Raw genomic sequence first — 14788 nt, 5'->3', positions numbered from 1 at the left:
GCACATGAAAGTGACTCTCATATTCTAAATGAAGGAAATCATAAAATGAGTGGGAAGGTTAATGCTACAATCATAGAAATGAAGTACAATGAATATGCATTGTAATAAATGCTTAAAATGAACATCAGTAAAAGCATATGATAAATGTAGTTGTAATCAAGTTGAAGTTTAGAATGAGAGTAGTAAGCAAGCTGATGGACATGCATTTCAGTTTTTGAGCTACTGTAAGTTTGCAGAAGAGCAGTAAAACAAGTAAAAAATGTATATTTATTAAGAGAATCATGGAAGACTTATAAATATTATGTTGGTGTAGATTAGTCAACTGCACTTCTAGTCATAACATTGTTCTGATAACCTGTAGAATATTATTTACTTTTCAGCAAGAATTAGATGCATAAATATTAGTCAGGCTTAACAAGCAAATAAAAATGAGATTCAAATGAGCAATGTTCTATGATTTGGCAAGGCCAACTGGTTACCTGGCTGTAGCAGGAACTGATTTGGTCATGCAGCTAGTTAGTCACATTCCAATTCAGAGTGGTGTGCACTGTCACCTGAAATGTGAGCATGAAAGGTGATTGTGGAAAAATCCTTTTGCAAGGCAGCCACATCAACTTGCAGTTAACATAATTAATTTTACCGACAATTAGAACAAAAAAGGTGATTAGTGCTGATAAAGGTGATTGAACATGCAGGCAACCATTGACAAGCGAAATTTACGTCTATTTGTGCACATTATGGAAGGAGGGTCACAGTGCCTCAAAATGCTAAGAATGAATATTTTATTGATGATACAGATAACTGCATTATTAGACAGTAATTTGTGACATTAGGACAATACAAAGTAATTCTAAATTTGAAAACATTTCTCAGTTTTTGTAGAAAAAACTGGACTTTCAGGCTAGCAAAATAATTCTGGGAAAAACTGGCTTATTTAGACAAAGTGCAGATTTATACAAACTACGCTGTGAATAAAGTTTGCAATGTGACAGTTTACAAAGAGTATACCGTATTTACTCGAATCTAAACCCCACCTGAACAATGAGACTAGAAGTAGAGGGAAAAAAAATCCCGAATCTAAGCCACACCTGAAATTTGAGACTTGAAATTCAAGGGGACAGAAAAGTTTTAGGCCGCATCTCCAAATCGAAACAAAGTTGGTCCATTGTAATATGAAACACAGTTTAGGTCGAATGAATGACGATACAGCTACAGTAGTTTGGTTCGAGTCGTAAGCTAAGCAGTTAAGCTTTACCAGGTAGCCATTGCTACGCGTCAGGCACTCCGTCCATATTTATACTGGTACCCTTCCTTTTTCACGTGCTTGGTTTGCATTGATTGTTTATTTTTCTTTGATCTGATCAGTGCCGTTCTCTTTGTTATAGGTGTTTATGTCACTCTAAGTTGAAAGTGCATTATTGTACTGTGTCATGCATTGTATGTTGCATTCTGGTAATGAGTGTTTGTGACCTGTCGTCACTAGTGGCATGGCTTGCTTTTGTGCACGCTACCACCGCTTAAAATTTAAAAAAAAGAGAGGAATCGTCTCATTAGCGAAACAATGGCAAGAGACTGCTATCTTTTGTTACTTACACTGCTGCTACCTTTGATAATGATCAGCAAGAACCAAATAATAGACTGCGTATGATAGATGATGTTCTGAACGAGAGTTTAGCGAAAAATTTTCTCCATTTGAAAATCTTTGCAGACGTACCTTTAGTACATTACATTCTGCACTGAAATTAGTCATCTTAGATATAAAAATCTAGTCAATTGCCGTGCTTCATTTCTCACTGTAGCACTATTAGGCATAAGAATAACACGAATATAAACATGACATGATATGTATATTCTTCCGTGTTTGCTGTTGTCTCACTCTAGTTTCGTAGTTTATTAGGCTGACAGGACCTAATGAGATAGCAGCAAACACGAAAAAATACATGGCAAAACGTTTATATTCGTATTATTCTTATGGTGAAGAGAAAATTGCATGTGATTCACAATTCATAAAAGTTCCTATTAGCAACCGTCTCTTCTCACAGGTAGGAAAAAATTCAGAACGTATAGCTGGCCATATTGACAAACATTCCAAACAGTCTTGCCAGTCGGATTTTCGTAGTACATTGAAATGCTGCTACATTCGAAGATGAACAATATGGAATTTGTATTTACTTCATTGGATAATGTATGAAAATGCAGTTGTCGAAACTTGGGGCGGAGAAAAAAGCTCGTCTTCCACCTTTTTTTAAAATTTATTTACTGACGCAGAGGTTTTGGCGCCAGTATTTATCTTTGTGCCTGCAAAGCATGTCTGTGTAGTGCTACATATATTCGATGGCAGAAGTTAGTTGTGGCGGCACCTACCAACGTTTTTCAGACTTCCGCTTACTTTGCACTCGATTCTAAGACGCACTCAGTTTTTTGGATTACGAAAACTGGAAAAAAAAATGCAGCTTAGATTCGAGTAAATACGATAGGCAGCGGTGTTTCATTGTTGGGGTGCAGAGTTTCAGTTCGTGACTTCTCTGTTACTGTAAGAGGAAAGCTTTGGATTAACATGTAGAACTGGGCAGAAAAAAAAGTACAAAGAGAAAAAGAAAGCCAAACTTTAAGTGTTAATTAAGGAGCACTAATCTTTTCCTCTATAACCCGTTGACAAAATTTTGCTAGAAAATGGTTCCCTTCCTTCTGCTGCGATATCATCTGTGCCTAAATCCTACAGAACTGGACTGAAATCTTGCAAAGAATAAGATTTGTAGTCATGATGCATCAAGCTGTGCTGCTGATGGTTTTGTTGGTATTAATGTATGTCATGTCTCGCATAGCCTTGGTACAAGCCTTTTTTGCATAGTGGCGACTTAAGTGTCAGTGTCACACCTTTTATGTTCAAGAAGCTCTTTACTAATCCTCACAAGGCTGAACGTACCTCCTGCAGACCTTTCTATTCGAGAAAAAATTGATGTGGTCACAGGGAATTGATTTACCAGTAGACCATGCAATCAGTTTGCTTACACTGTTGTGGTATTAGTTTGCACCGTTGTAGCACTGAAGTCTTTAGTTTGTGTATCAGGCCGAAAAAAAGTGAATGTAAACTACTGGAGGAGAGACGGTTTGACATATAAAGAAACTGAAAATATACTATCAGTAGGCATAAATCTGAATGAAGGTTTGGGATTATCGTCCAGAACTGAAATGTGAACTACAGACCACCAGAGACAGCTGTGGGAAATATTATCATTACCCAGGAAAGTAGTTTAACATTTACTGCCAGCTGAGTGTCCTGAGTATCAAAAGTGAGACATACTGTAGCCCAGTTTCTGTTATTGTTATTGATTGGCATGTCACTCAGTGATGCGTACAGACTTACAGTGCACAATACAGTTCCACTTGTAAGAATAGTGGAATGTATGCTGTTGCTGCCTTCTCTCCCTGCTTTTCAGGCTTACACATGGTGGTGTTGTCACCTTGGACTGGTAACCAGTTTGCCTTTCTGAACGACAACTGTTAATACTGTATTTACATTTGTGTAATAACATGCTAGTACAGTTACCAAGAACCATGATCATGTGCACATTTGAGATGACCCTACCCTCCTCCTCCTCCTCCTCCACCTCCACCTCCACCACCTCCTCCTCACAATAACAGTAGTAGTAGTAGTAGTAGTAGTAGTAGTAATATAATAATAATAATAATAATAATAATACATGTGGCATCAGGATAAAGTTCACATTGTACCAATTATACTATCAACTACAAGAGTCATACCACACAATATCCACCAGTACATCAATGCAATACAGTTACATCCAAACGTATATATACAACTACAGAAATCCGTAATTATTTATACATGTTCAATTACCTGAAAGTTCCTAAATGCAATATAACATATACCTTACAGTTGAAAGGAAGTCACGCTTGATCAAGGTCCGCGTCACTTTCCATTTTTGACCAGACATAACGCCTGAGGAAAGAAAGAATGAATAATAATAATAATAATAATAATGTTTATGCTCCTGCTCTGTTTATTTCTGTTGCTTGTTTTCTCCTCCATCAGGTGTCTCCCCAAGTATTATGTAAGGGAATGCCTCCTAGATATGGGTGGTTCTGAGAAAATGAAATATTCAGGCAGACCTTAAATAAATTAGCCCACCAGTAGACAGCAGCACTTTCAGTATCGAATACATATGGGGATAAACCCGATACAGTTACAAGCAGACACAGGCAGAGATGAGGAAAAGTTGGCACATAAAGCATCTCACTACAGCAAACTATTTGCATCAATGATGTATCCTCCTGGAACTAAATTTTCCAAAGTTAAAATAATCCCCCATTTTGATCACCAGATGAGACATCACAAATGTGTTTGATAATAGAAACCAAGCAAAAATAAAGTTACAGCAAAAAAAAAATATAAAAACCTTTAGAAGGTGGTAACATGAGATGTTATCATTGAGAGTTTTTGGTAAATTGGAGAACATAAAATAGGAGATGACAAGACTACAAATAGGTTAGAAATGAATGCAATTGATGGGAAGAGAAAGGGGAGTTCTGGTGTGGCAATTTCTGTGCATCAGGCAATTAAAACAAAAGAACTGAAATTGGTATAGTATTGTGCAAGTACTTGGGTAAGAGTCAAGTGACTTACTATATAGTGGCAGGGTAATGCTAATTAAATTCAAAGCAGAACTAGTAGATTTAGGTGCCATCAAAGTATATATGCCAATATCTGAACATAGTGGCAACAAAATGAGAGTTTATGAACAACTTCAAGAGATCCAGCAATATTTGCACGATGGCGATAATATTATTATTATGGACTACTGAAACGCTGTGGTAGGACAAGCACAAGTAACTGGAGTAACGGGTTATGGATTAAGAATTAGAAATCAGAGGACAGACTTTTCAAATTTGCGTAAAAAATACCTTATGATATATTACTGTGTTATTTCAGAACCACCCAAGATAATATACATAAAAAAACAGAAGGTACAGGATGCTATCAATTTGACTACATTATTGTCAGAAATGAAATAAAGAAACCAAATCAGACAAAGAAAGATTATAGAAATTCTGTGAAGTTCAACTCCAAGACGATGTTTGTTAAACAACAAACCACTATTCAGAAAATCAAATTGCAATAATAACTCCATCAAAGGACACAATTTGCCTCACAAAATGAATCTATGGAGCTATGGGAAATGATCACTTAATAATATTAACAGCACTAAGAAGAAAGTGCAAAGAAAAGGTGAACTGGAGCACACTAGACTGAGAAACACAGTTAAGAGAGAAGGCAAAAAAAGGTTGGAAATGATACGTGACAATTAGTGAAAACTACAAAACAGGAAAAGTGCACATACCCATATAAAAAAAAGCATTATGTAAAACAAAAACACAAAATTAGTCCATTCCAACAAGTGAAGGATTCCTGCAGAACATGAGCATATAGCTTAAAATGCAAAAAAGTGTATTGAAGAATTGTGTTAAAAGTTAGAATAGTTAAGTGAATTAAAATAAGAAGAAAAAGTAAAACAAATGGAATGATACATGAAATTACAGAATATTAATTAAAAAAAAGTCTTAAATTACTGGAAAGAAAAAGCTAGTGGTATTCATAACATCCCTCCAGAAGACTTAAGAAAAGTATCATGATTATGGTTTTGAAGCACAACAGAGCAGCTACATGTGAAGATCATAATATTTTTAATATACCCATTGATAATATTAAGAAGAATAATAGGCTCAACAGAAAACTTTATATAGCTTTTGTAGACTTATGTAAAGCATTAAACACTGACAACTGGAGAAGAATTATGGAAATTCTAATAATGACTAAAGTAGACTACAGGGACAGAAGAATAATTAAAGAACTATATAAAGAATAAAAAAAACAGTTGTGTGAAATCCACAAAAAGAAACTAGAATTCTTAAAGGTGTCAGGCAGGGTTGCAGTCTGTCTCCATCCCTATTCAACATAAACATAGAACAACACGCAATAAATGGCCATACAATAAGAGTGCAACGAATACTGTATGGGTACCAAAACAAATGGAGATAGAAAACAAATAACTATGTTTATGAGTGGCATAGCTTGATAGCTCCAGATGAAGGAATTCTCCACAGAATCTGGTTTTGGTTACAGTACTGAGGGATGAGTACAAAATGGAAATAGATAAATGAAATAGTACTGTTGTATGTATTGTGTAGTGTCTGTTCTTTCGGAAATGTCCAAAAGAACAGAGCACACACATTAAGATTTCATGGCTGTATATGTGAAGATGAAAATGAATTACTGGTGTCAGTTACATGAGGGCATTGACGTAATTCAATTATATATGAAAATATGTGCTAGACAGGGACTCAAACCCAGATTTCCTGGTTGATGACATCGGCTATTTGAGCACAACTCCCATGCTACCGCAATTCTCAACATGTCACACACTACTTCCATAGTGCCTGCCTCTCTACCACCCCCATCACACACAGCATTTTAGCTGGACTCCCACAAGAGGGCAACTGTACGTTGTATCCACACTGAAAATTTATCATGAATTGCCATCATAATATAGATATTAGATCAGTTTCACTTTTATTTTGTATGTAGGAGATGTAGGCAAAAAGTAATGGGATTTTTTTAAATTTTGTGGGCTTTATAATCCAGTTTTCAATTTTTTTATCTTGTTCTACGTGTGTTCCTGAGTTATGATTGCATTTTCACCTGTTTTGCATATTAGTTTAGAGCTGACAGTTGAAAATTTTATATATCAAAGAATTTGCATTAAATTTTGCTTGAAACATGGAATAAATTGTGGCATCACATTTGAAATGGTTACTGGCTTTTGGCAAAATTGCTATGATTAAGACAAGAGTGAGAGTGGTGTAAATGTTTCAAAGGGGGTCAAGAAGACGTTGAAGATGATGACCACCCTGGACACCCAGAATGATCACATTGTGGAAATTTGCCAAATCCCCATCAGAGATTCTGCTGATAATGTTGGCATATCTTTTGGCTCATGCCAAGAAATTTTCTGGATATTTTGGGCATGAAACATGTAGCAGCAAAGTTTGTTCTGAAATTGTTGAATTTTGTCCAAAAATGTCATTGCATAGGCATCACTCAGAAATTTCTGAATGAAATCTACAATCATCCAGACCTTTGAAAGAAAGTTATAACAGGTATTGAAACATGGATAAATGGGTATGGCATCGAAACCAAAGCCAGTCACGCCTTTGGAAACTGCCTGATGAGCAAAAACGGAAAAAATTCGACAAGTTTGATTACATGTGAAGATTACAATGGGGTGCATCTTGAGTTCCTGCCTTATGGTCATGTGGTCAAGTAAGGAATACGTGAAGCAATGAGAAGAAAACAACAAATGTTGTGGTAAAACCACTCAGGGAAATTGCATGACAATAGTCCTTTTACTCACACCTCATTGCTTCTTGGTAATTTTTTTTCGGGGGCGGGGGGGCTGTTTTGTTCCACCAGCCACTGTATTCAATGGACATGGCCCTCCTGTGGCATCTTTCCTTCTTTCCATTCCTAGGGCTGAAGAGAACCATGAAAGGATTTTGTTTTGGCATCATTGCTGAGATAAAAACAAAATTGTTAGAGAAGGTGAACACCATAATGAAAAGTGTTTTCTAGAAGTGCTTCCAAGATTAGAAAAAGTGCTGGCATAACTGTATTATACCTGAGGGGGTATTACTTTAAGGGACAAAGTTGATGTTGATGAATAAATAAAGATTCTTTAAGAGAAACAAAAATTCCTGTTACTTCTTGAACACACCTCTTATATGCATATGGGATCGTGTATGTGTGGGGTCTGTTCTTTCAGACAAGTCCAAAAGAACAGACACCACATATATAATAGTAGTATCTACCCTATGCCAGATGATTCATGGTAAATCTTCAGTGTGGATGCACCTTAAGTCCATCCTCTTGTGGGAGTTCAGCTAAAATTCGTTGAGCTTTGGGAATGATGAACGGGGGGCACTACGGAAGTAGTGTGTGCAAGTTGAGAATTCAAATTGGATAGGAATTGTGCTTGGCTAGCTGAGGCCATCAAGGTAAAGGTAAAGTGTACAGTTAATCAGGATGTCTTGCAAAGATTTGGTCATTTACGAGAACAATAATACAAAGATTGTGTGGGTGTATATTGGTCACACAATACGAGGTAACCAGTCCCTTGTAAAAGTCAAAGAAGGAACATTACAAGGAAATGTAGCCTGAGGAAGACAACAACTGGCATTGTAAAAGCAAGCTACGTAAACTTCTGGAGACTCCAGTTATGCAGAAATGAAGAAGTTAGCTTCTATTAGATCCAGATGGAAAATCCCAAACAATTAAAAGAAAGAAGAAGAAGAAGAAGAAGAAGAAGAAGAAGAAGAAGAAGAAGAAGAAAAGGCCAAAAGTTTAATACATTTGTGTTTTGTCATTTCTTTTGTTGTTCAATTTCCGCTTCCTGTTCTCTCCAAACCAACTTTTTATTTATTTATATTGTCTTTCTAAGATTACACTCTTTTGATAATATCACTGCTCCATTAATACAGCTATTTACTTAAGACTACATGAGCTATTTAGATCCTCCCACTCTATACTAATTTCCCTGGACTCTGAAGGTGGGAGCTTGGACTCCAAACACATCATTGCACCTCTGTACCCTCCTAGACTTAATCTCTGTTAACATATCTTCCTACAATTATAGTTTTATTTAGCTGGATAGGTAAAAAATCTACTCACCAAGTGGCAGCAGAACATAAACATAAGACTGTTGTGTTTGGCGAGCTTTCGGAGCCAGTTGCTCCTCCTTCAGGCAGAAGGGTAGAAGGGGAAGGAAGAAGGGTGAAGGGTGAAGGAAAAGGACTGGAGAAGTCTAGGAAAAGGGGTAGATTTAGGAAAGTCACCCCAGAACCGCAGATCATGGGAGACGTACTGTACAGGATGAGAAGGAAGGAGGAGCCACTGGCTCCAAAAGATTGCTAATTACAACAGTCTTTTATGTGTGTGTTCTGCTGTCACTTGGGGAGTAGATTTTTATCTATCCAATTAAATAATTATATTAAAAACAAAGATTCCAAGACTTACCAAGCGGGAAAGCGCCGGCAGACAGGCACATGAACAAAACACACAAACACACACACAGAATTACGAGCTTTCGCAACTGGCAGTTGCTTCGTCAGGAAAGAGGGAAGGAGAGGGAAAAATGAAAGGATGTGGGTTTTAAGGGAGAGGGTAAGGAGTCATTCCAATCCCGGGAGCGGAAAGACTTCCCTTAGGGGAAAAAAAGGACAGGTGTACACTCGCGCACACACACACACACACACACACACACACACACACACACACACATCCATCCGCACATACACAGACACAAGCAGACTGCTGTCTGCTTGTGTCTGTGTATGTGCGGATGGATATGTGTGTGTGTGTGTGTGTGCGAGTGTACACCTGTCCTTTTTTTCCCCTAAGGGAAGTCTTTCCGCTCCCGGGATTGGAATGACTCCTTACCCTCTCCCTTAAAACCCACATCCTTTCATTTTTCCCTCTCCTTCCCTCTTTCCTGACGAAGCAACTGCCAGTTGCGAAAGCTCGTAATTCTGTGTGTGTGTTTGTGTGTTTTGTTCATGTGCCTGTCTGCCGGCGCTTTCCCGCTTGGTAAGTCTTGGAATCTTTGTTTTTAATATATTTTTCCCATGTGGTAGTTTCTTTCTGTTTTATTTACAATTAAATAATTATATCAATAATTGATTGTTTTCGCAGTTATAGTTTGTAGCACTTCATTACAATCTTCTTCTCACTTACAGCACTATAGAAGTAGATGAATTCACAGGAAATATGTTCAAGATTTATGAAACTGTTTATAATGAAGGTTTTGCTCAGGTATGTTACACCCTCGTATGACATCAACTTTTATAAGAAATTGCATTTGTACATATACTTTTTATAAATTGCTTTATTATGCACATTTTATTTGAATGGCACTTATAATATGCCCTGGAAGCAAGTGGACTTTACCTTTTTTTTAAAATATTTTAGTCTTGTGGTGCTGTTCAGTAAGTAGTAACTAATCATGTAAGTGGCATTCTTCCCATGTAATGGTCTGTATTTGCTGGTGACTGATGAAGTTTGCTTCCTTTCTCTTCAATTCTATGGTTTTGTGTGTTTTGCATTACCTTGTCTTACTTTGTAGGTGGACTTTATTGTGGATATGATCAGTGTTTTTGTAATCACTTTATTACAGTAACTTACTACACTGTGACTAACACAGACAGATGGGGTTCCAGACAGATGATATGTGCACAATGGGGTTTATTTTTCTTTTTAAAGTAAAATGTGTTTGCTATACCAATGGGTAATGGCTTTGCACATACATAGGGATGAAATGACACATTAATTGCACATCTGGGAGATCTGGTGCTAATGACAGCTAAGTGGTGTAAGGTCAGTTCGTTTGGGCATGTAGCATTTTGCAGTTTATCATCATTGATGATACTTTGTAAATATGTTATATACCTTTGTTGAAATCCAAGGCAGTAATATTTTGACAGAAGAAAACATTGTATGGAAGGTAGACTATATGTATAACTTATAACTAGAGATCTGCGCGGATAAGAAAAGTGCAATCCGCAACCGCATCCACAGCAATTAATCCGCATCCGCAAGTTCCTTATCCGCATCCGCATATATTTAAGTTTTGAATGAGTAATTAATATTAATGGACAGTAGTACTTATAATTATGGTATGTAATGACATAGTTATTTTTAGGGTGCCATTTCTGCGACAACTTAACTACTTTTTATATATACTAAGATGGTATCAGTTCTTTCGGACATGTCCGAAAGAACAGATATCATCGGTGACCATGCAGCTCGTTAGAATGAAATTACAATGAAATGAACACCCTTAGTTGCTTACGGCATTGCGTTGACATACGCCAACGGGGGCAGATGAAAATGTGTGCCCCGACTGGGACTCGAACTCGGGATCTCCAGCTTACATGGCCGTCGCTCTATCCATCTGATGATAGACAGTGGGCACGTTTGCTACCCAGAGAGCACTTCCCAGGCCACACAAAAGACACGGTTGTGGGAACGGATTAGGCTTAGGTCTCTTGGGTACAGCTACGTCGGTCGTAGCCAGGGGCTGAGGACAACAGACATCTGCTCTACCCGGGCCCTGCAAGATTCTAAGAATGTCAACAGACTTAAAGTTTTCAACTAACATTGCAACATAGGTACTGGGTAGATGCCTTGTTCATTATCCGCAGATGACCCGCGGATATCCGCGCTGGTCGTGATTTTATCCACCAAGTAACAAATACTGCGGATATCTGCATCCGCGCAGACCTCTACTTATAACTATATGTACATTGCACATAGGGAAAAATATATCTAAAAACAAAGATGATGTAACTTACTGAACGAATGCGTTGCTATGTTGACACACACACACACACACACACACACACACACACACACACACACACAAAATTCAAGCTTTCACAACCCATGGTTGCTTCATCAGGAAAGAGGGAAGGAGAGGGAAAGACGTAAGGATGTAGATTTAATGGGAGAGGGTAAGGAGTCATTCCAATCCCGGGAGGTATTTATTGACATCAGAAGGAGACAGATTTTTGAAAAATCTAAATATTTACTTGTGTGTGGATCTGATACGCTGATGAGACCCAACAGGCAATAGTAACAGATGAGGTGAAAGTAAAGTAAACTTTTAAATATCAATTAGAAAATGCTATACATAAATAATGTATATGTTGGCATAAACACACGCATGTTAGTCAAAAAGTTCAGACAGGTAGTTTAGCAACAAATATTTGAGACCTTTACCTTAGAATATGTTATTGGGATCCTACACTTTTGAGTAGTAATTGTTCTAAACATTTTATTGTTCCTTGCAATTAGTGACTGTTTCTCCATGTAGAAATTATTGCAACTGACTTATTCCTTGAGAGACAGCTTGCGTTCATGTTTCCACAACTTCTCAGGGTGAAAGAGTGAACATATGACTATTCAGTTATGTAATACTCACACAGAAAAATTCATTTGTCCCTAAACTGCAGTAGCAGATATATTAATGACACTATAGTAACTGGCATGGTTTGATTCCAATGCTTCACTCCTATCATATCTTCTTTCGTTAAAACCACATAGGTCTGGCATTCAGTTTTCAGGCAGTCCTAAGATATTTTTTTTCCTGTCACATCACTTTTTTCTTACTTCTGCAAGTGATTTTTTTAATGTGAAACATGTGAATCTGCACTATGGTTCAGAGTCTACTAAACACAAATTCATTCGACTGTTTAAAGATTGGTGTAAGACAACTCAGACGACCATGCCTAGTAAATTTATGTGGTGTTGAAATGTGCATTCAAGCTGAGGATAGATTTAATTTAAAATTCTTAACTTCATTTCCAGCTTCAAATATACAATAAAATTTAGTTGTTCATTTTGACAATAAATTGCTCCACTGCCATATAAAAATTTTCTTTTGCACCTTCTTTCCCAGACATTCACCTGTAACATCAAGGGTACACATTATTGCATAGCTTCCATTGCCCTATTCCATATACAGAACATTTCTTGGCCTAATATATGATAATTACTCTCCCCTTCTTTTTGTTAAAAAGAAATTGAATACAAGGCATTTGCTCCATTATAAAATTGACAGATGCGTACATAGTCTTTTGCACAATTGGACACTTCAGAAAAAAATAAAATAATAATAAAAAAAACCTCCATGACTGTGCCCAGAGGTACTAGCGATAGTATGCGCTTACTGAAGGGTTGCAGTGTTAGTGATTCCTTTGTAATGGTCATTGGTGGTCACATGGTGCTCAGGAGGTGTATCTGTGAACCCTCTGTTTTGACTCTACATGCAATAACTATGCTGGTTTAGTGGTTCAATGTTTGCAACAGTCACTCAAGGATACAAGCATGCCCCACTGCCCAGTAAGTACTATTGTTAAACACCTTCAGACATTTGAAAGGGATAGCGTTGTGGGCTTATGGGAAAAATACTTGCTGTGTTTCCATTTCCCAAAAAAAGATAAGTTTCATGGAAAATCACTGCAAACACATAGCGAGACACTGTTCACAGCTGTTGAGACCGTTAAAAATTGTTGGGAAACAGGTACACTAACGGCACACTATAGGGGGTTTAAAACAGCTGTCAGAGCCATGTGCCCTGAACACACAAGAGAGAGCAAAGAAAAAGGAGAGAGTGGGAATATGATGATAGTGGGATGTTGCTTTTAAAGGGCAGTTGAAATCACAAATAGTCTGAAATTAATCATTTACAGTAGTTACTGTTTAAATGTACTAATTAATTAAATTTTAGTAATCATAACTAAATTGAATATATTACTTTAACACTTATGAATTCAACTGATAAATATATTCAAATATTATAATTAATAGTTTAACTTGGTGAGGAATAAAAAAAGAAGGAAATTATGGCAGAGGAAAAATCGAACCCAAGACAGCAAATTGGTACTCAGTGCAGTAGACAACTGCGCTATGCCACTTATTTCATCCTTGTTGCTCAGAAATACTTCACATTGTACTTGAAAATCTTTAGTGTGTGGTTTTTCTTCTTCCTATGGCCCATTCAGACGATAAAAACAAGGAACTTGAAAGGGCTATCTGCTTCTACTCACGCAGTTTGAACGAAATTGGCGAGCAACGCTACAATGCAGTTCCATTGTAAACAATGTTCTCGAATGTGAGATGAACTGCACAAAGCTAGGATGCCAGTGTTCTTTAGCCATATAAATTTGTGGTAAATGAAAATCTTATATGTTTCTAATGAATTGAATCACCATTCCGATTCTGGCCATCAGGTCATCCTTTTGGAAATAGTGGTTGTGGAATTGGTGACAGTGTGTGCAGTAAGCAACCTAATATACACTCCTGGAAATTGAAATAAGAACACCATGAATTCATTGTCCCAGGAAGGGGAAACTTCATTGACACATTCCTGGGGCCAGATACATCACATGATCACACTGACAGAACCACAGGCACATAGACACAGGCAACAGAGCATGCACAATGTCGACACTAGTACAGTGTATATCCACCTTTTGCAGCAATGCAGGCTGCTATTCTCCCATGGAGACGATCGTAGAGATGCTGGATGTAGTCCTGTGGAACGGCTTGCCATGCCATTACCACCTGGCGCCTCAGTTGGACCAGCGTTCGTGCTGGACGTGCAGACCGCGTGAGACGACGCTTCATCCAGTCCCAAACATGGTCAATGGGGGACAGATCCGGAGATCTTGCTGGCCAGGGTAGTTGACTTACACCTTCTAGAGCACGTTGGGTGGCACGGGATACATGCGGACGTGCATTGTCCTGTTGGAACAGCAAGTTCCCTTGCCGGTCTAGGAATGGTAGAACGATGGGTTCGATGACGGTTTGGATGTACTGTGCACTATTCAGTGTCCCCTCGACGATCACCAGAGGTGTACGGCCAGTGTAGGAGATCGCTCCCCACACCATGATGCCGGGTGTTGGCCCTGTGTGCCTCGGTCGTATGCAGTCCTGATTGTGGCGCTCACCTGCACGGCGCCAAACACGCATACGACCATCAATGGCACCAAGGCAGAAGCGACTCTCATCGCTGAAGACGAGACGTCTCCATTCATCCCTCCATTCACGCCTGTCGCGACACCACTGGAGGCGGGCTGCACGATGTTGGGGCGTGAGCGGAAGACGGCCTAACGGTGTGCGGGACCGTAGCCCAGCTTCATGGAGACGGTTGCG

The 14788-nt window shown here is 38.2% G+C and overlaps 1 protein-coding gene across 5 annotated transcripts in view; it reads left to right on the top strand.

The window, feature by feature from the left end:
• The window catches only part of LOC126278017 (glutathione synthetase-like), a 151257-nt gene that overhangs the window by 19163 nt on the left and 117306 nt on the right, over positions 1-14788 (top strand). For all 5 annotated transcript variants that reach the window (XM_049977729.1, XM_049977731.1, XM_049977730.1 and 2 more), the window contains one exon: positions 9811-9886. In XM_049977729.1, the coding sequence (XP_049833686.1) occupies positions 9811-9886 (76 nt within the window). The remainder of the gene's footprint in view (positions 1-9810; positions 9887-14788) is intronic.

The sequence above is a fragment of the Schistocerca gregaria genome, chromosome 6 (genome assembly GCF_023897955.1).
Source record: "Schistocerca gregaria isolate iqSchGreg1 chromosome 6, iqSchGreg1.2, whole genome shotgun sequence".
Classification (NCBI taxonomy): Eukaryota; Metazoa; Arthropoda; class Insecta; order Orthoptera; family Acrididae; genus Schistocerca; species Schistocerca gregaria.
This window is presented reverse-complemented; position numbering and strand designations above follow the sequence as displayed.